The 26,920-nt window shown below is 37.8% G+C and overlaps 4 protein-coding genes across 6 annotated transcripts; all 4 read right to left on the bottom strand.

Annotated features, from left to right (window-relative positions):
- Positions 1 to 934: 934 nt before the first annotated feature.
- LOC103512693 lies at positions 935 to 16,408 on the bottom strand. Of its 2 annotated transcripts, XM_026826098.1 has the most exons (4): positions 15,285 to 16,408; positions 14,915 to 15,039; positions 14,387 to 14,726; positions 935 to 1,263 (listed from the first exon to the last, which is right to left on the bottom strand). In XM_026826098.1, the coding sequence occupies exons 1-4, from the start codon at positions 16,347 to 16,349 to the stop codon at positions 958 to 960; spliced, it is 1,836 nt and encodes a 611-aa protein (XP_026681899.1). In that variant the 5' UTR covers positions 16,350 to 16,408; the 3' UTR covers positions 935 to 957. The 2 variants fall into 2 exon arrangements, with proteins under 2 accessions (XP_026681899.1, XP_026681900.1); XM_026826099.1 differs by lacking the exon at positions 14,915 to 15,039 and having other exon boundaries at positions 15,160 to 16,408.
- Positions 2,868 to 5,616, bottom strand: LOC113468858. The gene is made up of 5 exons (XM_026826101.1): positions 5,353 to 5,616; positions 4,819 to 5,037; positions 4,160 to 4,357; positions 3,619 to 3,793; positions 2,868 to 3,190 (listed from the first exon to the last, which is right to left on the bottom strand). The coding sequence occupies exons 1-5, from the start codon at positions 5,512 to 5,514 to the stop codon at positions 2,883 to 2,885; spliced, it is 1,062 nt and encodes a 353-aa protein (XP_026681902.1). The 5' UTR covers positions 5,515 to 5,616; the 3' UTR covers positions 2,868 to 2,882.
- Positions 16,409 to 20,025: 3,617 nt separating the features above from the next.
- LOC108252802 (RNA polymerase II degradation factor 1-like) lies at positions 20,026 to 22,263 on the bottom strand. 2 transcript variants are annotated; one of them, XM_026826100.1, is made up of 2 exons: positions 21,048 to 22,263; positions 20,026 to 20,427 (listed from the first exon to the last, which is right to left on the bottom strand). In XM_026826100.1, the coding sequence occupies exons 1-2, from the start codon at positions 22,207 to 22,209 to the stop codon at positions 20,231 to 20,233; spliced, it is 1,359 nt and encodes a 452-aa protein (XP_026681901.1). In that variant the 5' UTR covers positions 22,210 to 22,263; the 3' UTR covers positions 20,026 to 20,230. The 2 variants fall into 2 exon arrangements, with proteins under 2 accessions (XP_026681901.1, XP_017300988.1); XM_017445499.2 differs by having other exon boundaries at positions 20,026 to 20,391; positions 21,012 to 22,263.
- LOC108252803 lies at positions 22,262 to 23,854 on the bottom strand. The gene is made up of 3 exons (XM_017445503.1): positions 23,382 to 23,854; positions 22,559 to 22,639; positions 22,262 to 22,393 (listed from the first exon to the last, which is right to left on the bottom strand). Exons 1-3 carry the CDS (start codon positions 23,844 to 23,846, stop codon positions 22,262 to 22,264), a joined length of 678 nt encoding a protein of 225 aa, XP_017300992.1. The 5' UTR covers positions 23,847 to 23,854.
- Between the last annotated feature and the right edge of the window lie 3,066 nt (positions 23,855 to 26,920).

Below are 26,920 nucleotides of genomic sequence, written 5' to 3' on the forward strand. Positions count from 1 at the left end.
ACAAATTTATAAAAGGGCTGGATGACATACTTATATGGGTGGAGGTCCGTCATCGTATCGAATCATGGGCTCCAAGGTACGGTACAGATTGTTAGCAAACGTACACGAGTAGTCCTCCTCAGAGTAGGGTAATAGATAGGCAATACCCAGGGCGAGCAACATGAGAGCTTGTATTGGGAGTGATGTGCGAACCACTCGACGCAGCATGCTCGGGTGTTCACTGTGAAGAGAGAAGAGGAAGCTGTGTAAATTAACCATGGGTAAGTATGATTTTTAACGAAGACCTAATGTCCGAAAAAGCTTCAGACGAAGGACGGTCTGACAGACCTAGGCCTCAAGCTTTTTTCGCCACAAACGTTCCGACTGTCTGAAAGCGTCTGACTTGTAAGCATAGGTCGCGGGTTCGATTCCCGCCCGGGGCGAACTTATTCTAATCAGGTAACATTCGTTCTCGGGACAGCTGGCTTTCTCCTATTTTGTCCTATATCTCTCTTGGATTTAAGGACGATAAAACCTCCGTTGTGACCGCCGTTACCTCTAACAAACCATTTCTCTTGAAAAACATTCTACTCTAACGCCATTAAATTAAGAACACACGAGGGTTAACATGATCAGGTTTTTCTTCACACAAAAGGTTAATTAATATCAAATGATCCGTCTTCAAATCTCCAGAATATTTTCCTCTCCCAATATTACTGGAGAAAATGAATTCCTTTCTTAGAGAATATCATTCGTCAGGTTTCGAACTAAGTTTAGACTGAATATTTCAAGAAACTTCACGTACCTAGATATAGACAAACCCGAATTAATTAGAAATAGTAAGTAGATACTAACAGAGACCGATTAAGATGGGACATTGTATCCTAAATTGCTGCCATAATCGGCTGAGCTTGAGACTTCAACCCAAATTACCAAAGTATCTCTAAATACATATTATACAAAAATTAAAATCTATTCTCAATTTACCTTCAGTGCTTCCTCCGGAGGTAAATCATTGACAGAGTGCAGCAGCTCGTCACTCCAGTTGGCAATGGCATCACTGGCTTGCTTATAGCGAGACCATAGCTCCACCGCCTGCTGGTATCGCTTGCACAGGTCTTCCAACTGCACAGTCTTCTCGTCCCAGGCTTGCACAGTTTCCTTCACGCTGGACTCAACCTCGGCAGAAACTTCGGGTTTGCATGTCTTGATGAGACTGTCGGCAGATGAGTGCAGCTCTTCCATCAATGTTTCCTCCTGCTGATGTAGAGACTCGGCGAGACTCTGAAATGAAGGAGGAAAAATGAGTTGAACTTGATGTACATATGTTAAATTGTCATTGATTGGTTGGTATTGATTTTCATTGATTTGTATTAAGCTTATGGTACCGTACCTGAGACCAATGTGATCTTTAAGCCTGAGAAGAAATTGAGAAACCACATTCTAGGTAAACTTTGAAAACTGGATACCATGTCAAGTACTAATTAATACTAAAATAAGAAGAGAATAAGTCTTCACTTGACTAAATAATTTAGTCATGTGAAGACACATTCTAGGTATTTATTGTTGGCATAGTTGGCTTTTTTAAACTGTCGGCATAGTGGGACCTTTTGGTCTTAGCTGGCAGTACTAATAAGGTATGGATGGTTACCAAAAAAAATTGTAACGCAGGGTTATCAAAATTTTCATTACATATGTAGGTGCCTAGTGCCTACAACTACATATGTATCTCAGTGTATTACATAGGTACCTACGTTTACCGAAGTGGATAATTCAACTATCTTCTCATGAAGTGGGTAATTCAACTATCTTCTCATGATAGATAAAAAGACTCAAGTACACACTCACTACATCTTGGCGCCGATATTATCGTTATTCGTCAATATGAAACAGTAATCACTAATCTCAACGATAAGGACATTGACAAAAGCATTGACGATACGATGAGCAAAAACATTGAGGACATTACTGAGTCGCTAAATCAATAGGTAAACATCGAAAATATTTTTCAAGTAGGTATTTTCTCTTATGTGAGATAAACTCTCTAGGACAAAGTAAACATTAGGTGTTTACAACCTCCCAAGTGTCCAAGTCACAGTCAGACTAATGTATGTTGACTCAAGGTAAGCGTTTGATGGCTATTGAGAAATAACCGAATCTACAACTCAATGCTGCCTTTGGTCCCTTAAGCAGGCAGGAAAAACTTTTTGGTGGGTAGTTTCTTCCTTTCTTCAGATGGATTCAAACTTTCAAACCCAACGATCGTCAGCCATAAATGCAGTAATTTCATACCTAATAGTATTATAGGCTAGGCTAGACTACCTAGCATGAGTTTGTGAACCTATCTAGTTATAATGTATTGTGTAAACAATGGTGGGTATAGGTTTACACAAGGTGCCTACAACTAACTCATTTGTAGCAGATCAAACAAACATTCCTTATTTTGCTCGTTAACGGCAGAATAAATTCAAATATATGCCTATTTATGAACACTATAACACGATTTGAACAAATTTCCAATTCCATGTCCGAGTAGGAAATTGAAACGTGATAATTTGAAAGTAAAAAGTCAAAGTGCTGAGTTGGATCTCAAACTGGATGATTGTCACATGAATGGCCACACCGAGATCAAATGTAGCCACAATGGTAATCCAAGCCACATGCCACCCATGTTAGGAGTCCCAGTCTTCCTACTTTGTTTTGTTTACCCATAAATAAAACTTTGACCTCTCGAGTAAAAGTGAAGTCACTAGTACAATTGTAATGTCGGTCACTCAGGCCGACATTCAGACCGTCGGAACGACATAGAAAGCTTCAGACTCGGATCTCTCATACGGTCTGACAGACCTACTATAGGTCTCGAACTTTTTCCGCCACACACTTTCACACCATCTGACAGAAGGTCAGAGCGTGAGTGGCGTAAGGGAAAGTTGTCTTACCTCTAACTCCTGAATATCCTTCATGGTCCTCGCATGCGGTTTCTTGCCATCCTTCATCGCGTGCACTTTCTTATCTAGTTGATCATACTTGTGCTGCAGCAGTGTGCATTTCTCCTGATACAACTTGATCTGTTTCGACAGCCTGATCAGCAGTGTTAGCCACGTCTGCATGCTGGCTGAGACATTCTCCAGTCGTTGCGTCAGCACAGCACACTCCGCGCTGACTGGGAGGGTTGACTTGAAGTTGTTCAGCGTGTCCAGGGTTTGTTGTCCTGTGGTTAGGATTACCAGACAAGAAATTTCAAAAGGAGGAAATTTTGGCTAAAAAAGGCGGAGATTTCAACCAAAAGGAGGACGCAGAAAATAATCAACACAAAAACCGCCAGTATAATAAATAACATTTTTTCTACATATGTACACTGTACAGTGTACCTACATACCTACCACCTATTTATATACCAATGAATGTAAGTACGTACAGTGTACATCGACTGAATTTTACAAAAATTGCATTTATGCTTATTGAAATTCGAGACCTGACGTCCTCTTCTCAACGGAGAACGATACATTACGTAATTTAGGTTTTTGAGGCCGAAACTTCAAAAAGGCGGACATTTTGCTATATTTTAAAAAGGCGGGTGGACGGAGGATAAACGTATAAAAAGGAGGACGCCGAAAAGCGGACGTCTGGTAAGCCTACCTGTGGTGAGCTTGTGTGAGAGGTCCTGTAGTGCTATGATATTGCCGGGTAGGGTGGTAATGTGCACTTGTTGCGTGGTCAGCTTGTTGAGTTCTAGGTCGACATCTCTGAGGAACTTGAGGAAGTCGAGGCGGTATTGCTTGTAACTATCCCATTGCTTGATTCGGTTCTTTACCTGACGGAAAAGGGTGTAAGAGAGGAGTTAGAATAGCTAATGAAACATGTGAATATCATGAAACAGGTGGACAAATAAGTATAACAATCCACGAAACGCTTAACTCCATACTCAAAAAGCCCACCCTGAGGCTTGGTGTAGGGGCAAACAGCCCTAAAGGATGGGTTAAGCTACTACGAATCCACGAAACGGTTTGACGTCCAATTGCTATATCTAGCATTCCAGCATATCATTAGCCTATTGACTAGAACTAGAAGATTTGAGTATTTGCACCCCTGCCCTTAACCCTAGAACTAACATGGTATCAAATGCTGGGAATTGACTATTGGGTCATTTTCCACCTAGAACTAACATATTAGCACTTACCTCGACATGTCTGTTGACCAGAAGGTTGAGTGTTTCCAGGAAGGTATCACTCAAGTTGTACACATTCCTGTAGACCCCAGCCTGTTCCAACTCTGCCTTGTGTGTTCTCAGTAACGTCTCGTGTACTTGGCACATGTTGTTGTTCTGCACAGCATCCTCGTAGTGTTCTGGCAGCTCCTGGCCCAGGAAATCTTTCACCTGTGTGATATTATGAACATTATTTATCTCGAAAAAGAGAACCAAATATGTATACGATTTGGTTCTCCTCTTCAAGTTGATCCACAGAACTTATTTACAATGAGTGCTGAAACCCTCCAAGAGATTATATTATTTATCATATGGGGGTTTTATTTTTCAAAGGATTTACATACAAGGATATAAGGTTTTTCAAAGGATATCAAAATTATTAGTCCAGAAGCTGTTGCCTGACTACAAAGTATAAGTATCTACATACCTCTTTATCTATATTCTTATATACCTCTATCAGTAGATAGAAGTGTTATTTCTTTCGTTTTTTTTTTTTTTATAAATGTTCCTTTGTTTGTTTGTACCTAATGTGTTGTATTCTTGTTTATTGTACTTATTTAGAAAATAAATAAATGAGAGCACCTTTTGCTAATGATAAAAAAGTAAAAAAAAAAGTTCTGTTTTCTACGTACCTGTGCAATATACTCGTTCCATAGGGCTTCCACTACGGCTTTGTCTTGTTCTTCTATCAAGGACCGGGAAATGTCCCGGTACCGAGCGCTGATATCACAGAATAGTTTCTCCCAGCCGATAATGTAATGGCTTTCCTGTCCTCCTGCCTCTACTAGTTGCTGACGGAGGTGAGACAGACGCTCGGATTGACTGGGAAGAGCTTCGATCTTGAACATTTCCTGGAAACGAAGTGAGACATTGTTAGGCCTATCTTAAAAGATCATCTTTTTATTAGATCCCTTGTGTGCTGCTTTCATTTTTATTTAGTACTACTCAGTATAAGCACTGCCTATTGTCTGAATCTTAGCTTACTATTTTTCATTTGTAATACTACTTTATTTATTGATAATAGATATTAACAATGTGACTACCTGCCTACTAATTACTCATAATGGTGCATTTCCACTCACTCGGCATTTGTTTAAACGGAAACAGATCATGCCGATCGGCAAATACCTTGTGAGTGGAAACGCACCATATGGAGTTTTCCTTACCTCTTTGATGCCCCGCAGGACATCTTCTTGTTCCTGTTTGGGCAATTTCTTCACTCCCACATTCTCTGCCAGGTCCGTGAGTTGAGTCAGAGTGTTCTTAACGTTGTCCAACTTTTGACCCAAAACGTCCACGTCTTTCTTGAGAAGGCCTGAATTTTCCATGCCGAGGTTTTTGGAAATGTCTGCCACGAGATTTCGGATGGCTTCTAGCTCGTCCTTCTGGTTCGCTATGCGGGCGTTACATTGCTGGAATTAGGGACACACGAGGGTTAACATGATGAGATTTTTCTTCACACAAAAGGTTAATTAATATCAAATGATCCGTCTTCAAATCTCCAGAATATTTTCCTCTCCCAATATTATTGGAGAAAATGAATTCCTTTCTTAGAGAATATCATTCGTCAGGTTTCGAACCAAGTTTAGACTGAATATTTCAAGAAACTTCACGTAGATATAGGCAAACCCGAATCATTTAGAAATAGTAAGTAGATACTAACAGAGAGCGATTAAGATGGGAAATTGTATCCTAAATTACACTCTATGAGTATGACTAGGTACATCTTGGTCAAATAAATATTTATCGATGACACTTGTTACAAGCTTGTATAGTAGAAAGTAGAAAATACAACAAATGTTGGTCATTTATAAAAATGTCCTACTACTCAAGGTAGAAACTTTGTACAAGTAAGGTTATGTATTAGGGTTAATGTATGCAAGTAGATGTTTACATGCTGTGAACCATCCATCATAACGTTTTTGTTATTAAGATAATATTTACATTGTTCTCTTAGGATATGTACCTAGATGGGTTTATTTCGGAAGGTGTGTATGGCTGAATGATGATCTTAAATAGAAGATAATAAATCTTTTATTGGTGTTATGAGAGGACCAGACAAGACGGCATCAGTTAAAGAATATCTAGGCAGAACTTGGGCACAAGGAACTGATATTTGAAGGGTTCTAGCCCAGTAAGCTTGAAAGGTAGCGCCTCTGCCTTGTAAGCGACAGGTAGCGGGTTTGATTCCCGCCCGAGGAGAACTTTAAACAGATAAATTTCATTATCGAAACGGCTGGATTTCTCCTATCATGTCCTCCTATCTCTCTTCGATTTCGGGACGATAAGACCTCCGTTATTAAGTACTCGTATTACAGTTCTAGAAGTGTGGATTATCAAGTTGTTTATTCTGATATGAAGATTTCAGGATCACTTCCCCATTTGAAAATATCGTCAATAAGATGACACTGGGTAAACCAGAGTATCTGAAAACGTCCCTGACTTCCTGAACATTATGTTGCATTGAACATACATCGGATTCTTGTATTGTACAACATTTATTTCCATGTTATTTCTGGAGAGGCATTGTAAGGACCTGCTGAAAGACATGTTTACTTTCTTCTAGAGAAATGCGGGATTGAGAATATTCAATTCTAGGAGACTCTAATGCATCTGAATTCCCAAATAGGCATAAATAGTGAAACGCGAATTGAATTTTAAGTTCGTACCGGAATAGTAAACCTACTTGTGCCCGAAATATAAACAGTATAAGATAAAGACAAAGGAGACATTACTTGTCATCAAGTGCCCTAATATAGACTTAACGTCGGACAAGTACCTAGAGAGAGGTTCTAAGAGGTATTAGCATAGAATTAAGGTAATTCCGCGGACATGACTGCACGTATTCTGACGTCATGCTTGAGCAAGTACCTTTGTGATTGTTTTATGACTGGCAAATACTAAGGAGGTATACGCTGAACGCAAAATATGACGCGTGAGTCATACGGAATATTACCAGCGCAAAATAAAAAGCATAATAATTAATAAAATATAGCTCGTAATTTCGTATTAAGATAAGAAAATTATGTCTTGTCATTATTTTTCCCTCATCTTTATTTCAAAGACGAAGACTTTTCCTTTTTGTCCGAGCGGTTTGGACTGGAGACACAAAGCTTAGGACATCACGGTTTTTAAAACGGTTCATCAAGTGAGGTGAAGGTGACTCGTAGTTATAATAATTATTCGACAAAATCGACAACAATACAGTTAGGTTCATAAACCTTTTAGTTCCTGTATGGGCTGTACGATTTATAGTACAGGCATAACGTGTATGATACAGGCACAGTTTGTTAATGGCATTAAAGATGGTTAGGTACCAACTTTCCAAGTAGAAGGTTTGAAAAATTACTTTCCAATTGCAAGGGGCACTCCGAGCTTCAGATGACTTACTGCCTTGAAGAAACAATATCTTTTACGAAATTGCAAGTGACAAAAATGGTTTCGCATTTGAACTTTAGCACGACTCTTGTATTCTCTAACCTTCAGATACCATCATCATTTCAAGTAATCTAAGTGATTTATATCTAAGAAATGAGGAAAAGGGGCACATTTTTATAGCTAATCGATGATTCTTCAAATTCTTGACGTCTAAGCAAGCATACTAAATACTGAGCGTAATTATTACATACTCGTACCTCACAAGTGACTATAATCATACACGTTAGTCACTTTAAGTGACTATTATCATTTTGTAGGAGTTCTAATATTAGTCACTGTGAATGTCTGATGGTTCAGGGCTGTGCAACATACCTAAGGCCCCTGTCTGCTTCTAAGCATCTGAAGTCTGAACGTTATTTGGGTTTGTAATGTTCGTATGATTTTCTTTTACAAATTCTAAATACATATTCACAACTATGGCGTCTATAACCAATGGTGTCTCCCTTCTTTGACAAAACTTTACAAATATTGCCTTTACAAAATTCATGTTTGTTATCATTAGGTAATCTAAAGGTTATCATTAGGTAATTTATCTACATCCTCTCTTCATAAATATCATTTGAAAGAGAAAATATGGAATATGACAGAAGGTAGCCGGAAGGATAATTTATCTACATCCTCTCTTCATAAATATCATTTGAAAGAGAAAATATGGAATATGACAGAAGGTAGCCGGAAGGATTTAAAATATTCATTGAACCCCCGAAGGCCCTCACATTGATGAAATATGGACCAGGATTATAATGGGAAGTTTGAACTGTCCTAGGCTAGGGAGTTATTATTATCTACATCCTCTCTTCAGAAATATCATTTGAAAGAGAAAATATGGAATATGACAGAAGGTAGCCGGAAGGATTTGAAATATTAATTGAACCCCCGAAGGCCCTCACATTGATGAAATATGGACCAGGATTATAATGGGAAGTTTGAACTGTCCTAGGCTAGGGAGTTATTAGGTGCTATATGGGCTCCTATGGGATGCCTACACGGATCTATGATAGTGCTAAGGCAATTATTATGTCATGGAACTTATGAGTTATACGTCTACATTAGAGCACGCTTACATTCTACTATAACAGTTGTCAGAGCATAATATTAGCATTAGTCAGGTGCGAAGCCAAAGGGTACTGTAGGAGCCAGGCTCCATTTTTTTTAATGAGAAAAAATGAGCTCCGGGGGGGGGGGGGGGGGAAACTGAAGTCACTAGTACAATTGAGATCGAGAAAGACTGGGTCTCAATTGTAATCCGGTAGGTATAGGTACTTGTTTCTAATGGCATGTGAAACTACAAGTAGGCCAGTAGAGTCGGAATAATAGAGATATCTAGGAGTTGTAAAGGAGATCCGTACAATTGAGATCGAGAAAGACTTGGTCTCAATTGTAATCCGGTAGGTACTTGTTTCTAATGGCATGTGAAACTACAAGTAGGCCAGTAGAGTCGGAATAATAGAGATATCTAGGAGTTGTAAAGGTTGATGGACAGGCACCTTATACTTTGCCCATTAAGTGGAAAAATACAAACTAGAAGCAAAACCACAATAGTTTTAGAATTTTAGATCAAGTCTTATAAATGAGGTCATACTCAGACTCCTAGAGGTACGGTTTGAAGGTTTTTAGAGAAACCTTATCAGAGATGCGAGTTGTAAAAAACTAGGAAATTAAATTCTACAAGCTAATCATCTATTTGAATGCTTTTGCATGGAATCATCAGTGATACTCGGAACCCCTCATGTTATTGTAAATAGAATTGCTATCAGTATTCCACTATCAAGTTTCCATTTCCCTGACATTCAATACAACTTACTGGATGGGAACTCACCACAACACAAGTAGAACAAGTTTTCCGACAGTTTAGAGAGGAAAAAGAAGAGGAGAATTCTTGAACCTCAATGTCAGTGAAAACATAGAAAATAGAAAACTCCACACAACCAGTGAGTGATATTTGTTAGGGACACCGTACTCATGGACAGGACATTAGACACATCAACACAAGAGGACCAGAAACTAAAAACGAAGGATGGACTAAAAAGTAACCTCTTGAAATACAATTTTAGGAAGGCATTTTCTCACCAGACAAAATTAGAGTGGAAACCTTTATCCTGGGCATTTCTCTTTAGTTTCAAAGAACATACAGTGACATTACATCAACATTGTCACCTTTTTCTTGTGTCTTACATGCAGCAATAGTAGGAACTGCATCGGCCAAATCACAGGTACTATGTCATTCAGCACATACCACATAGGTACTCAACCACTCACGATGTACATTAACATTTTTATTTACTTTCTCACATGTGAACAGACATTCTTTTCTGATGGAGCACATAATTCAGTCAGAATAGATAAAATTTAATCGTCTACAAGTGGAATAATTCCAGACTATTATTGTTTCTATCTTTCTATTTCCATTCAACTTCAATCTCCCGGGGTTTGTGAGAAAATGTGACGAGAGATATAGGTATCATTCTTTCAGTTGCTTGTGAACTTGCTATTCAAATACGTTCATGATGCACAGATCGAATTGGATTAAATACAGTTGCTAAAAGCCTTACGGTTAGAGAATCCCAGGTTTAAATGAACTTTAAACTCTAATGAAGAATTGAACATGATGAAAAGGAATAAGAAGAGACAACAAACACAGAGATTCACTAGGCAATAGGCATGTTCAGTATGTACAAACCAGGATAATGTAAGAATAATGAAGAGAATCATACATAAGTTCTTCATTAAGTTCATGCGTATGTATTTAAATTCATGTTTCTTTATTCTTTTCATACTTCTTTAGTCTTTTCATTATTGTTTTGAAGAGCGCCCGCACAAACCTATGTATACGTAGGCACGTATCACAAATGACAGCAGAAGTTGGATGCCCAAGACATAATGAAATTGAAACATCTACGCTCTGATGTAGGTAAGTTTTAATTATTACGAAAACAAAAGAAACAAATAGCTTGGAATGAAGTAATCTGTTGCGTATGTGAATGGAATGAGTTAGAATGAGAAGCTGGGTGATGAAATAGTATTGAATCTGGTGAAATTTAAAATGTAGAAATACACGCCAGCGCAGCGCAAAGTTGCATTTTGAAAGATTTATGGACATGTACCATTGTACCCGTGTATCGTGGTTTGATGTTGGTGCACTCTACCATCAGTATTAATATTACGAGATCACATGGGAGTAAATTTACTTCAGGGAAAAGAGTACCTGTGATACCTGTGACCTATCCCAAAAACTCCCTAAAAAACCAACAGACAGAACTTCGGCTACAAGATTAAAATCCGTCATCGTTTTTAAGCGGCGAACAAAGCTTATTTCGCCACGAACAGTCCACTGCGGATAGTTTGCTTTTTGTGCTCGGGCCTAAAGAGATCAAGAATGACATTCAAAATGCTTCCGCTATTCTGCCCATTTTAATCAATTGTATGCTAAACAGATTACTCTCGAAAGAACTTTAGTGTTAATAGCTTTCCTAATAAGGCGCCATTTCACCTACAAGTCTATTATCTTGTTATGTGTGCACTATTGAATGCAATGATGCGCCCAAGGCCCGGATATTATAAGGCATTATAGATTTGTTATGACTTATCAATATTTCAGTTAATGGACCATTTAATTTCACATACGAAGGCTTTTACATCAATGCTTCAATTTGAAATGGGTGATTTCTCATATTTTTTTATGAATGAGAGGCATAGTTGGCCTTGTGCCAAGATGATGTAAGATGAAAGTAGGAGCATTATGAGCTTCCTTCCTCACCTATAACCCATTATTATTTTTTTTACTCGGATCAATTGATCATTTTTTGAAGAACAAAATGTTGTGGACCGCGATTGATAAAAAACCCATTACCAACATAGTGAATGAGACAAAACATGACACGAAAACTTGGGTACTGTCACACATTTCACTAAATTCACTAGAAGATTTTACTCCACTGCGACTGTCATATGAATAGACTCTATGAGAAAGTGAGACATTGTTAGGCCTATCTTAAAAGATCATCTTTTTATTAGATCCCTTGTGTGCTGCTTTCATTAGTCCGTCCTTCCTTTATTATTACAATAGTAATAAAAAGGTATAAGGGACGGACTATTGTTTTTATTTAGTACTACTCAGCATAAGCACTGCCTATTGTTTGAATCTTAGCTTACTATTTTTCATTTGTAATACTACTTTATTTATTGATAATAGATATTAACAATGTGACTACCTGACTACTAATTACTCATGATGGTGCGTTTCCACTCACTCGGCATTTGTTTAAACGGAAACAGACGATCAATTGATCATTTTTTGAAGAGCAAAATGTTGTGCAACGCGATTGATAAAAAGTCCATTACCAACATAGTGAATGAGACAAAACATCAGACGAAAACTTGGGTACTGTCACACATTTCACTAAATTCACTAGAAGATTTTACTCCACTGCGACTGTCATATGAATAGACTCTATGAGTATGACTAGGTACATCTTGGTCAAATAAATATTTATCGATGACACTTGTTACAAGCTTGTATAGTAGAAAGTAGAAAATACAACAAATGTTGGTCATTTATAAAAATGTCCTACTACTCAAGGTAGAAACTTCGTACAAGTAAGGTTATGTATTAGGGTTAATGTATGCAAGTAGATGTTTACATGCTGTGAACCATCCATCATACATAACGTTTTTGTTATTAAGATAATATTTACATTGTTCTCTTAGGCTAGGTATGTAGATGGGTTTATTTCGGAAGGTGTGTATGGCTGAATGATGATCTTATATAGAAGGTAATAAATCTTTTATTAGTGTTATGAGAGGACCAGACAAGACGGCATCAGTTAAAGAATATCTAGGCAGAACGTGGGCACAAGGAACTGATATTTGAAGGGTTCTAGCCCAGTAAGCTTGAAAGGTAGCGCCTCTGCCTTGTAAGCGACAGGTAGCGGGTTTGATTCCCGCCCGAGGAGAACTTTAAACAGATAAATTTCATTATCGAAACGGCTGGATTTCTCCTATCATGTCCTCCTATCTCTCTTCGATTTCGGGACGATAAGACCTCCGTTATTAAGTACTCGTATTACAGTTCTAGAAGTGTGGATTATCAAGTTGTTTATTCTGATATGAAGATTTCAGGATCACTTCCCCATTTGAAAATATCGTCAATAAGATGACACTGGGTAAACCAGAGTATATCTGAAAACGTCCCTGACTTCCTGAGCATTATGTTGCATTGAACATACATCAGATTCTTGTATTGTACAACATTTATTTCCATGTTATTTCTGGAGAGGCATTGTAAGGACCTGCTGAAAGACATGTTTACTTTCTTCTATGATTGAGATGTATTGATTGCGTGCTTTCCCCGTGAGAACGGGCCTTGTACTGAATGACACGCTCGAAGTGCTATCTCAGCCTGAGCCTATTTGGGTAATAGTCTAATAATATAGTAACAAGTACCTCAAAAAAGGCCCGTCGCCTATTGGAAGCGTAGACTTTTAGTAGTGCAGAGTCGCGCGATACCTCCCATACTCCCATGATAATCTAAAATCTTTGAAAATAATACAGATCTCACACACGGGAGTCGCGCGACTTAGGTCTCCTAGAATGTGAGAGGTTTTTATCATTTTCATAGGTTTGTATTTTCAGATGGCATGGCACGACTCCGCGCTACTTAAAATCGCGCTTTTAGTCGTGCTACTAATTACTATTTGTCCAAACGAATAGAAAGCATACTGCAGTCTTATTAGACTTGATTAGACAAACAGGCAAAGTAAAAAACGAAAACCCAAGAGGCCGGAAAAAAATAAGTTTTAACCTCATTAAAGTAATCATTCAAGGCCGAAATGACTTTGAAAGTTAAGGTGGAGAAAAAGTTCCTAATAAGTAAAGGGGGTACCACCACAAAAGATATTTCACCTAGTTTTTTTTTCTTAGTCAAGGAAAAGGCCTTCACAGGGTGACTGAAAAATTCCATGTATTGCACGCTAAGCATTAAGGTCATTTGTAAAAATTCCATCTGTCGCACATACTTCGGAATTTGAAAACAAAGGTTTTTACCTTTTATACGAGTAGTTTAATTAATTTATTTTTAACCAGATACCACATATCCTTTTTCTAGTCAATGTGTTCACTATTTCCTTAATGACAAAATTTCAGTAAAATGATACCTATACTAACTTGCCAAATGCCGAAGAACTGTAACTTAGTGTATTCAGCTAATGACACGCTATGACAAAGTGCCACATATAGCAATTTTCTAGGGTCATAGTCATAGTACTCAGTATACGAGTATGTGATTACCCTATGATACACGCCATAGAACTTTGACATCATTTTGATGGAATGATAGAAATATGATTTTCATCTGTTATTGTATATGAAGATTATGAAGGTATGGCGTATGACACTTTGCCATAAAGTGTGCCTGTACTATACAAAATACAAAGAATAAAATAGTCTAAGTGGAATAAAATATACCTTGTTTATCCTGCTGGGATAGGACTGAAAAGTCCCTTTACCCCCGCAGTCTAACCAAGGTCTCAGTTTTAGGAACCAGGTAAGGCCAGCCACTCACTATCAGGTAGACCTGATGAGCACACACATTATCAGGTAGACTGACGACAGGTACATCTGATCAGGTCTACCTTATAGTGTGTGTGTGCGCGCCCATCGGGTGTCAGGTATACCTGATCAGGTGTACCTGATAGTGAGTGGCTGGCCTTAGGAACCAGGTTAGGAAGCAGCAGAAATAAGAAGAAAATAGGTAATTATTCTTACCTCAAGCCGTTGTGTTGCCATGGTAAGTCGTTTCTGATCCACATCCCCATGCACCTGCAACAGATCCATCATGAAATCCGTCTGCTCCATGGTATTATGCACAGCGTCTACATTACTCTGGAAGTTCTGCCATAGTGTGGTTTGCTGCCGCAGTGACGATAGCAGGGTGGAGAACTTGGACTCGAGTACGTAATAGTCGTCCTGGAGGCAAGACTGCGTATGTTCGGCTTCGATGAGAGACACAGATACGTGTAACTTCATAGGAAGATTGCTCAGGATGGAACGAACACTTATCAGCTCCGACCAGTGACGAGAGACTTGGGGAGCGAGCGCCTCACATCTGAAAATAAAATGTAAATGGATGGAGTGGTTGAATATGATGTGAGAATTGACAGGGGAACGAAACAGATTCCATATTATAATCCTAGTATTTCTAATCGTTCTTGGATAAAAGTGGAAATCTGGAGCTATGTTATTATCTAGTACTGAATAATGGTATGCATAATAACAATAATAATCCCAACTCACCTTTCCAAACTTCTCTCCACTGCATACCGCTCCGCGCCTACAGTTGCCTCACACTCCTCTATGATCATGTTAATCCTCGCCTGTTCTGCCTTCAAGTCATCAAATGTCTTCTTCAAGTCCAATATCTTAGCTTCCAATACAAGTATAATCCAAGCATTTCTGGTCCTTGGATAAAAGTGGTAAGCTGGAACTATATTAGTATCCAGTTCTAGTACTTAATAATGGTATGTATTATTCTAACTCACCTTTCCAAACTTCTCTCCACTGCATACCGCTCCGCGCCTACAGTTGCCTCACAATCCTCTATGATCATGTTAATCCTCGCCTGTTCTGCCTTCAAGTCATCAAATGTCTTCTTCAAGTCCAATATCTTAGCTTCCAATACAAGTGCATTCTCTGTTTCCTCATGGACTTGATACTTGAGACCTTTCAGACGATGTAGGAAGTCACACACCACACTAGCAGAGGAGCAGGATGACCTCTCCACCTTTCTCTCCAGCATAGCAACCCCCTCACTGATAACACGTAGCGTTTGAATGAAGATACACAAATCCTCCTCTGTTCTAATAATAGCACGAGGGTTAGCAAACATGGTCTGGAGTTGATCAAGCTCATACTCAAACTGAGTAAAGTCCACATTACCATCAAAGCTTGGGTTCTGTTCTGTTACACAGCTCACCAGTTTATTCCATCTGTCTTCTAGTTGCCCATAGAGTTGTCTTTGTAACACTTCATCCGACACAGGGAACACACGCATAGCATTCTCAAAGTTATCTCGTGATCTATCGAGTAACGTATTGTAGAACTCAATCTGAGCTTTCAGTTCCCAATAGGATTTCATGTTGTTGGATTTGTTCAGGCTTTCGATCTGGTTCTGATGGGCATCCATCCAGGACTCTAGCCGGTCTGCTAGTGTTTGGTACTCTAACCAATATTCAGTGAATGTTGACAATTTGATAAGACCAGAAGATATGGAACGTTCGAGGTTGAGGATCTCAAACCTGTGACTTTCAGTGGCGGGTTCTAGATGCGGACAATCTATGAGATTGGTGATGCTACGACACACGGACACGAGTTGTGTGGTACGTACTAGATGTACCTTCATATCTTCATCTAATGCTTTGAATAATGATTCGTACTGTTTATAGTCTGAACATGTCATGGCACTCAGGTTAGGTACTCTCTGCTGTACGATGTTCAACCACGCAGCCTCCTCATGTAAGTTCTGATCCAGTGAAATCCACTTGGATGCTGCTAGCGCCATCTGTTGAGATCGAATAGCAGCTTTGTCCAGGATATCACAGGCTTGCTGATGGAGTTGCTTATGAAGTTCACTGAACTTGTTACGAGTGGCAGGATCTAAATGGGACTCTAGGGATTCCAGGAGAGATCTGCAATGACTCAAGTTCATAAAGAACGTGCGGTACTTTTGCATTTCTTCTCTCAATTGTTTTAAGTCGAGCACTGTGGTTGGTTTGTTTACTAGGGTTTCGGATGGGACTCTAGGGATTCCAGGAGAGATCTGCAATGACTCAGGTTCATAAAGAACGTGCGGTACTTTTGCATTTCTTCTCTCAATTGTTTTAAGTCGAGCACTGTGGTTGGTTTGTTTACTAGGGTTTCGATTTTTGTCAGAGTCAAGATCTTTACTGGTAGATATATTCAAAGTGTCAAGAATCACTCTATTGATGTATTCAGGATCTGACGAAGAAATTGCAACTGAATCCCCAAGGGTTTCTATCAGAGATTTGGGAATATTGTGATCTTTTCGTTCATCGCTAATATTATCAAGTGTTTCACTAGAAAGTATTAAAGACTGACTTCCAGTTGAACTTTTAGGAATAGTTTCCACTTCAGGAATTTGGGGAATACTCTCTTCAACTGAGATTTCGGATACATCCATCTTCTTGAACTTGGGGTGTTTCTTAGTCTTTTTGGACTTTTGTTCACCCGCTTGCACTTCTTTAAGATCAGGAGTAGAAGTATCTACTGAGTTAGTATGTTCTAAAACTCTTGATTTAGGAATGTTTTTGTCTTCTGGGGTATAACTAAGATCTTCAGATTTTTCTCTTACTAGTACAGCTTTCAGGAGTAGAAGTATCTACTGAGTCAGTATGTTCTAAAACTCTTGATTTAGGAATGTTTTTGTCTTCTGGGGTATAACTAAGATCTTCAGATTTTTCTCTTACTAGTACAGCTGATGGCTTTTCACTTGAACTTTCGGAGAGTTTTTCTACTGGTTCCATGGATACTTCGGAGTCATCTGCCTTTGGTTCTTTTTTATTAGTCTCTTTAGTATCGTCGGTATTTTGATCCAGGTGACTTTGATGAAATATTTCGTGCTTTAAAAAGACATTTGTTAGTTTGTAAACATCAGCTGCATCCATTGGTTGTCCAGATATTGTATTGCTTTCAGAATGAGAATGATTGTCTTCTGATTTATCCGTAACAATATCTTCTTTAGGACCCTCGAATCCATCTTGTCCAACATTTTCCTTTTCGCCACGAGAAGGATCTACACCCTCTAAACTTTGAGTGGAAGTTAATGATGGGGTCTTAGGTGAAACAGTTTCAAGACCTACACCCTCTAAACTTTGAGTGGAAGTTAATGATGGGGTCTTAGGTGAAACAGTTTCAAGACTGTCATTGGATTTTTTAGTTCTTTGGTCATCAATGGTGACTTCAACCAGGACATCGATTACGTCATCACTCGTGGTATTGTCGGTAAATGATGTCTGAGTGGAATGTGCTTGAGATACCAATTGTGATTCAACATTATCACCTCTCTCTAAGGGTTGAGGTAAATCTACAGAGGGTCCTTTGGGGCCTTCCTCTGCAGGTAATGCAATTTTTTTCTCCTTTTTGTTCTTCTTACTCTTTCCTTCTGATAGATCAACATCTGTATTTGATGGGTATTGATCTTGATGAGTTTTGTCTTCATATTTGGGTTGTTCCTTGGTCTCCCCAATAATGACTTCGGTGTTGACGTTTACATCAGTATCAGGTAACGTGAGATCAGATTCATGAGTATATGATGTTTGAATCGAAGTGGCATAATGACTTTTTTCTGCTCCATGATCCTGGGTGTCCATTTTATCCTGAGAACTCAAATGCTTTTCAATGTCCTTGGGTTCTCTCAATTCTTGATCTTGTTCAGGGAATTTGGAGTCCTTTTTGACAGGCTTTTCTTCATGTGATGATTCGGGTTTTGTTTTCGATTTAGACTTCTCAACGATTACTACTTCAGGTTTAGCCTTATCTTTCTTAATTGCCTTTTCAGCACCGACAGCTTTCTTTTGTGTATATTCAGCTGCGTCTTTTGTAGTTTTCGATTTCACTATCTCAGGAGATGGTTGCTTCTCAGCAGATTCTTTAGGCTTAGACTTTGCATGGCTGTCAATATTTTCTTTGCCTTTTTTAGGTTTTTCAATGGATTTTTGTGGTACCAGAATATTTGCTTCAATGTGTAGCACTGTTTCAGTCTATCTCAGGAGATGGTTGCTTCTCAGCAGATTCTTTAGGCTTAGACTTTGCATGACTGTCAATATTTTCTTTGCCTTTTTTAGGTTTTTCAATGGATTTTTGTGGTACCAGAATATTTGCTTCAATGTGTAGCACTGTTTCAGAAGGAATAGTCATATCTACCCAACTCTCAACGATATGAGGTGCATTAGCTGGATTTAATTGTTCATTAATTATGAATTCATCAGTAATTTTGTATCTGTCAATCTCGTCAGTAAGAGTTTCCAGTGTAGTTTCTGGAGCTGAAGTAATGGTATTTTTATACGCTTTTTTACTCTTTTTGCCGAGAGATTGATCAGTATTAACTCCTCCCAATGCCCCCAGTGGCTCTGGAGATTTTTCTTTAGTTGTACCAGTTTGTTTGGCCTCTTTACGATCAGCTATTTCAGTTTGAGTATTTGTCTTGGGCGTTTTATCTATTTTTTGTTGTTTGAAAACATGTTCTTGGTCTTCTTTGCCTTGTTTTACGCTAGATGGGGTTTTATCAGTATTAACTTTTAATATTACAGTTTCTTTTGAGGTGATTTTTGACGATACAGTGGTGTTATCCTTTGTACCTTTATTGTTATCTCCTGGGGAATCTTCCGATGATTGTGCTTTTTGTTCTCTGAAATACGTTTTTGATTTTTCTTCTTCAGGATATGTTCCCTCACTAAATACATCTTGATTTATCTCGTCTTTCGATTTCACAAGTGGCTCTTTCTCTTCAACGTGTTTAGCTTTATCTGTGTGAGCTTTAGATTTCGGAGCCGACTTTGGCGTTTTATCTTCAATATCTTTTCGTTTTTTATTTTTATTACTAGATTTTTCCTCTAAAATTACAGTAGCATCAACATTTACAACCATTTCAGAAGGAGTAGCAGTATTTACAGAACTTTCAGAAAATGAAGTCTCAACTGTTTTTGGTTCCTTGTCTACATTATTTTGTTCACTCTTCAAAAACTCAGCAGTGAGATGATACTTGCCACTTTCCACGGTTTCATTATCAAGAGGTTTTGTTGTAGTTGCTGGAGCGGAAGTAGTCACCTTCTTAGTTTTCTTCTTAGACTGTTTTTGGTTCCTTGTCTACATTATTTTGTTCACTCTTCAAAAACTCAGCAGTGAGATCATACTTGCCACTTTCCACGGTTTCATTATCAAGAGGTTTTGTTGTAGTTGCTGGAGCGGAAGTAGTCACCTTCTTAGTTTTCTTCTTAATATTTGCATCTGCTTTGTCTTTAACGTCTGCAGTGAGTTCATGACCGACATTAAATACTTCCTCTTTAGGAAGATCTCGTTCTTCGGTAACTACTGTTGATTTGATGACAGATTCCTCCAATTTTTCGACTGGTTCAGGAGTTTTTCCTTCAAAAGGATCTGTTCTTTTGATAACTTTGGGGTCAGTGATTTTAGAGCTTTTTGTTATGTCTTTTGGTCCTTCAGATTTTATAACAACCTCTTGATTTTCATTTTCCTTTTCTTCTACAATTTCTGTTGTAATATTGACATCGTGATCTGCAACCAGAGTTTCAGAAATGTATGACTCAGTGGTATTCGCCACAGTAGTAACAGTCACAGTTGTGGTGACATCTACTTCAAACTCATCAGATGGTGCTCTTACATCTTCTAAGTCTGATGAGGACGCAGTTGTGGTGTCTACACTGGAAGAGACGTCAGTTAAATTATCAGATACAGATTTAAGAGGTACATATTCAGTTTTAAAGGTTACGCTTTCCGTTGGTTTCACCTCTCTCTTTGGACTTTCTGATGGCCCGGGTCTTTCCTCAGAAATCTTTGTAAATTTGTGCGTTTTCTCTATACTTGTTCCTGGTTGTTTGCCAGTTGTATGCTTTTCACTTTGAACATTGGAACTTTTTGCAATTCTTTAGTCAATTTTCGTTCTTTAACAATACGTTTGGGTTTCGTTTTGTCTGTGTGTTCTTCCTTCTCAATAGATTCTCTGCTTGTTTGTTTGGGTTTCGTTTTTTCTGTTTGTTGTTCCTTCTCGATAGATTCTCTGCTTGTTTGTTTGGAGGACTTAAATTTTGGAATTTCACGTGTTTCCTTTTCTTCTTAGTTTTATCAAGATCTCCTGTAATAACATCAGAATCTGTTTCAACGTCTGGAATATTGATGGTCGCAGTTACATCTACTTCAACATTACCGGCTGAAGTTACATCTTCCATCGATACAGGAATGCTAGTTGTGGAGTCTACATCAAGAACACTGAAGGATGTTTCACTTGAATCATCAGGTCGGGATTTGTATTGTACTTCTTTATTCGAATCTTCAATATCATATGAAGGTGATTTCAGAGATACCGATTCAGTTTTGATCTGGTTTTTTGTTTTCGTTTGAATCTCTTTTTCCGGACTCTTTGCAGGTGCATGTTCTTTCTCTGCAACATCTGTAGGTTCAAGATCTTTTTCTGGACTATACTTATGGAATTTCATATCTTTTCTTTTCTTTTTAGTTGTATCACGATCAGTAGTAGGTGTTTGGCTATCTCCCGAGATGACATCGGAATCAGTTTCAAATGATGGAATATTTACAGTTGTGCTAACATCAACAACGCATTCTCTGCTTGTTTGTTTGGGTTTCGTTTTTTCTGTGTGTTGTTCCTTCTCGATAGATTCTCTGCTCGTTTGTTTGGGTTTCGTTTTTTCTGTGTGTTGTTCTTTCTCAATAGATTCTCTGCTTGTTTGTTTGGGTTTCGTTTTTTCTGTTTGTTGTTCCTTCTCGATAGATTCTCTGCTTGTTTGTTTGGGTTTCGTTTTTTCTGTGTGTTGTTCCTTCTCGATAGATTCTCTGCTCGTTTGTTTGGGTTTCGTTTTTTCTGTTTGTTGTTCCTTCTCGACAGATTCTCTGCTTGTTTGTTTGGGTTTCGTTTTTTCTGTTTGTTGTTCCTTCTCGATAGATTCTCTGCTTGTTTGTTTGGGTTTCGTTTTTTCTGTTTGTTGTTCCTTCTCGATAGATTCTCTGCTTGTTTGTTTGGGTTTCATTTTTTCTGTTTGTTGTTCCTTCTCGATAGATTCTCTGCTTGTTTGTTTGGGTTTTGTTTTTTCTGTGTGTTGTTCTTTCTCAATAGATTCTCTGCTTGTTTGTTTGGGTTTCGTTTTTTCTGTGTGTTGTTCCTTCTCAATAGATTCTCTGCTCGTTTGTTTGGGTTTCGTTTGTTCTGTGTGTTGTTCTTTCTCAATAGATTCTTTGCTTGTTTGTTCTTTGAGTTTAACTTTGTCTGGTTTTGATTTTTTCTTTTCCACGTTTTTCGCTTTGTCGGTGTATGGTTCCTTCTTTTCATCAGTTTCTAACGCGGAATCAGTCAGACCATCAGCAAAAGAAGTCTGAACTGTTTTGGGTTCCTTGTGAATATTCAATTGCTCATTCTTCAAAAAGTCGTCAGTCATTTTGTATTTGTCAATTTCTTCCGTTTCTTCAGAAAGTTGTTTTACCGTAGTCTCTGAAACGGAAGTGGCAATCTTCTTAGTTTTGGAACTTTTCTTCTTTTTCTTATCACCTTCGTTTTTATCTGTAGTGAGTTCTTGAAGAACTTGGGTTTCTTCAGTCCCAAGAGGTTGTTTTTCTTCATTCTTCTTCTTTGATGTAAGGGTATCAGATTTTTCCAAATTTTCGATTGGTTCAGGCGTTTTATCTTTACTGGAACCCGATTTTGACTTTGTACGGTCAGTAATTTCCTTTTTGAATTCAAGAGAAATCACCTTTTCGTCTTTTTCTTTATCTACTGTAGATGGGACTTTACGGTCGATATCTTTTTCATCCCTTAATTCTGTCATGGTAATTTCTGTTGCTACGTTAATTTTTGAGGTTTCTGAAACGGGTGGTAGGCTAGTTTGGTAACTCTGCCTCTCTTCTCTCCTTTTCTTGTAATGCAAAGACTTCAGCTTGTTTCTTCTGTGTAACCTGTGCATCAGCCTTTGCTTTGAGTTCATTCTCTCTTTCGAGTCCTTTAATCTTCTCCTGAAAACAAAATAATATTTAGTGTAAATGAAGATAGTAATACGTAATAAAAAATAGAATTGACTATTTGTTCCCTTTCAGTTCACCATACGCATGTCGTTCGGGCTGCAAAATTCCCTTATGTATTGAAAACTGTGTAAATAAACTTATTGGATGTTTCCTTACCTTTAGGTTTTTCAGATTTTCAGCGAGTTCAGTGATTTCTGTGGTTCCAGGTTCCTGTTTTTGTATAAAAGCGTCAATTTCCTGAAAAAATAATAAGAGTGTTAATTTTACCGAGTTCAAGATTGATCCTTAAGGAATTCAATTCTTTTGTTAGATATTGCTATTTCATACAACTGCTAAGATAGGTTGCTACTAGCCTTTTCGAATAGTTCTCATAATCACAGTAACATAAATATGTCTTTTCGAAGAAGAGATACATAAGTAGCTATGATCGTGTTATTGAAAATCCTGGAAAAATCACAATGGTTAAAAATAAGTAGGATTCTATAAAACATGAAAAATCTGCCAGAGACGAGGTTAAGAATACATAAAAATATAAAATACACAAATATTTAGAGTCAATCGTTACCTAAAAAAAAAAAATAAATGGATTTTTGATTAGAATTAGCACACATGAAATTTTTTAATACACGATGATGAATAGGAGAATTTCTAGTTAAGGACAAGAAAAGACAAAACACGTAGGTAATACGAAGATCAAATACTGAAAATTCAAACAATCAATAAAAACAAAACGTTTCATTAGTATCCATTAAGTTATTAGTACGCAAAACACTCGGGTTAAATCTGCACACTGTGCCACATTTTTAGCAAACAATGTTTTCAAAACGGTCGTATGGCCCAAGATGGTTTAGTCTAACATAGAGTTTATATCATTGGCAACAACTAATTTGAGAAAGGCCCAAGATGGTTTAGTGTAACATAGAGTTTATATCATTGGCAACAACTAATTTGAGAAAGCATTTCATATTTACACGTGTACCTTGTTTACTTCATCAGTCTTGAATGTTGCCTGTGCACCTTTATCAGTCATGAAAGTCGCCTGTGAACCTTCATCAGTCATGAAGGTCGCCTGAGCAGCTTCATTTGTCTTGAAGGTCACCTGTGAACCTTCATCAGTCTTGAAGGTTGCCTGTGCACGTTCATCATTGCCTGTTTGAATACTTTGCTCGATGTCAAACTGCTCTTTGCTCATGACTTCATCTTCCGAGAGAGGTGGTTCAACTTTTCTCGCTAATTCCGGACTTGCAGACGACCGGAACGTTATCTTCCTAACTTTTATATTCAAAGGACCTTTGTTTTTCTCCATTGGACATTCAGATTCCGGTTCGTCTTGAGTGAAGCTCTTTTGAAATGTTGTAGGATCGTCATTGTGCTTTGTTGATAAAGTCTCATTTTCTGTGACCTTTGATGATGTCGACGGCTGAGACAAATCTATTCCTTCCATTATTATCGTGGTCTACTACTGAACGAAGTGAGTTGCTAGTTTTCCGTGAAAACTTTTCACTCCAGTCTAGTTAGCTTGGTGAGCCTTGTCGCGGGTTCGATTGCCGCCCGGGGCAGATTATATCCTAAACAGAGGCTTTAATTGGCACAAATTAAATATTTACATCTAACCTAAAAAGAAAATAACTACAGCCCGACACCAACTTTAGTTGAATGGGCTGTAGAGCACTTTAATTCCAATTAAAATATCCTATTAAGAACTCTTTAAAGTACCAAACTTATATTTAGGTATTATCAATAGCCCCCTTTTTTGTCTCTATTTTTCTCCGTCCTTCCTTTATTATTACAATAGTAATAAAAAGGTATAAGGGACGGACTATTGTATTCGCCTCGGTGTCGTCTGTCTGTCTGTCGGTCTGTCAGTCTGTCGGTCTGTGCCCATAGAAGGACTTATCCAAACCTGGTCGACCTATATATCAAATTAAAGGTCTTTTTACCAGGAACACGAAAATGGTGGTGCAAATTTTGTCCAGAAAACCATAAAGCCAAAAAACAAAAAAAAAAAAACTGTTTTTTGGGGGATTTTTTGTTGTACTTTCAAGCATCTTGTTTCTTTCCTAGTTTTAGTAACCCTCAATACCTACTCTGGCTCTTCTTTTCTACCTCTTCAGCTTTTACTTCACCTTCTCTCCCTTCTTCCACTTCCATCTTGTATATTTTTTTTTCTTTCTTTGTTCCTTTCCGTTGATCGCATTCCTACAGTCCTCCAATTGGTTCCTATGTACAACATTTGCATTTGAGTTATGTTAGGCTGTGATTTTACCTCTCTTACTTGTTTTACTGTGTGTCGCCCATCACAAGTTCCTATGAAAACAACATGTGTCATACAGTAATCATTTATTGTAAGAAATAAAAACCTGTGATATCTTATTATTTTGTTTGGACAAAATTTTGCGTGTCTTCTTGTTGTGTTAACTTTTCACCTTGATCTCTTATTTTTTTTTTACACACGGGGATGCGAAAATGCTTTAAACCTTGAAAAAAACTTCCCTTAAGTACTTGTCATCAAAAATTCGAGGCTGAGGTGGGGTTTAGAAAGTTCCCAAAATTGGTTCTGGTTTAAAACAATAAGGAAAATGTTTAAATAATTTAATTATGGTCGAGTATGTAGGCTTTTCATTGGTCATTCTAGCAGTGAAGTATTTTTTCTACTTATCCCATGTTTCTGAAGAGATACTTAGAGAACGAGTTGCATACCTACAGGCGTAAATTGTCTTCGTAAATTTCCGCCTGTTTCAAGGTGTATACTTTAGTTAGAAAGTGTTTACTGCTCATATAATTAATTTCTAATGAACTTACGTAAGCGTAAATATTTACACAGAACGTTTTACAGTACTTTGGGACCGCCGAATATTTTTTTATCGCGATATTTTATTCGCGATAAAAAAATAAAAAAAAGACAGAAGGTTGGTTTATTATTTGACCAGTCTGACTGGGTTGGTTGTTCCCATGAGTTTCCATTTGAGTAATAGGGTTACTCGTTAACTCAGGTTCGCCTCTTGGAGCAGATTCCACTGTCGTAGGATCACCCGCAACTCTAGGAGTATCAATTGAAGTGGATTCGACACTCATTTCAATTGAAGTAGGATAAGAATTTTTTGTTTCAATTTCCTTGGAAGTTGGAAGGTTATTTATTACATCACAATCGATGGAAGTGATTTCAGCAGTCATTTCACCAAGATCAATGGGTTCGGTACTGCTTTCAATTGCAGTTGCGTCTTTACTCATTACATTAACATCGGGTGAAACGGACTCGGCACATATATCAGTTTCCAATTGTTTGTTAACCAATGTTTCATTTTGTAGGTCGTTCATTGGGTTGCTACCTTTATTTTCCTTGACATTTTCTTCACTTACAGTAGGTTCAGTTACTTTACTAGAAGATGAAATGTTTTGAAGAGCTTGTCTGACTATAGCTGGACTTAAAAGCTCTCGAAGATCATGATCGGGTTCAGTTTTGTATTCACTTGGGGGAAGTAGATTTTGTGATTCAGACTGAGAAGCTTGAGAGACTTCTACAAAGTCCGAGATTTCTATCCCATTGTTTTTCTGATCGTTACTTGTGTCAGACGAATCGACCGGATAGGATACTATGGGTTCGTTCCCCATTATTCCTACGAATAAAACCTCAGAGCGGTCGTACTTTATCTGTGAAGTAGATGGTTCCAAATTATCTATGACTTCTTTAGGGTCATTTTGTTTTAATAAATTTTCTTCAAACGGCTTGGCATTCCATTTTGAATCCAATTCTTGTTCTTTTATGTTGTTATACAACAAATGAACTTTTGAACACTTTCACAAAACAAGTGTTTATCGACAGCATTCACAAAACAAACCACTTTAAGGATAGGTACTTGATACAATAAATATATCGGTCATTTTAAGTGAACACAACAATTTTATGACGACTACCTATCGTTAACCCATCAAAAAATACAAAAGAAATTAGGTACTGTAGTAAAAAAAAAAAAAAAAAAAAAAACCGGTGAAAAACTAAACCTAACACGGAAAGTCTTCGGAGTAATTTCAAAATAATTTAAAATTCAAAAAAGAAAGAAAAAATTCATAAAAATTGTTCGTGTACTTAAAAAAAGATTACGACAGTAGGTACACACTGAACTCGTATAAAAATACCCAAGCTATAATTAAAACACGGGAAAGATGATGTCAGTTACAGATCCAAACATCGACTGATTACTGATAACAACAGCAACGTTATCACTGTAATGAATGAAACAGGTCGTACTGTAACAGTCAAGTACTTGGGCACTTACCTACCTACTCGAGTAGTGATGACAATAGAAAATAATATTGGAAAACATTTTTCTTGCCCTAATCACCCTATTGCTCATAGAGAGTTCTGAGAAATATCTGTCAGGTATGTTCATTGATGTGCAAAAGTGTTGTTATTGTTTACTTCAATGGGTATGTTCGATTGACTTATTGGACTCATCATTTCGGCTTCATTAGATTTTAACTAGAAAATCGGTTTATCTGATTCTCTTTGACATCTGA

This window comes from Diaphorina citri, unplaced genomic scaffold (assembly GCF_000475195.1).
Source record: "Diaphorina citri unplaced genomic scaffold, Diaci psyllid genome assembly version 1.1 scaffold874, whole genome shotgun sequence".
Lineage (NCBI taxonomy): Eukaryota > Metazoa > Arthropoda > Insecta > Hemiptera > Psyllidae > Diaphorina > Diaphorina citri.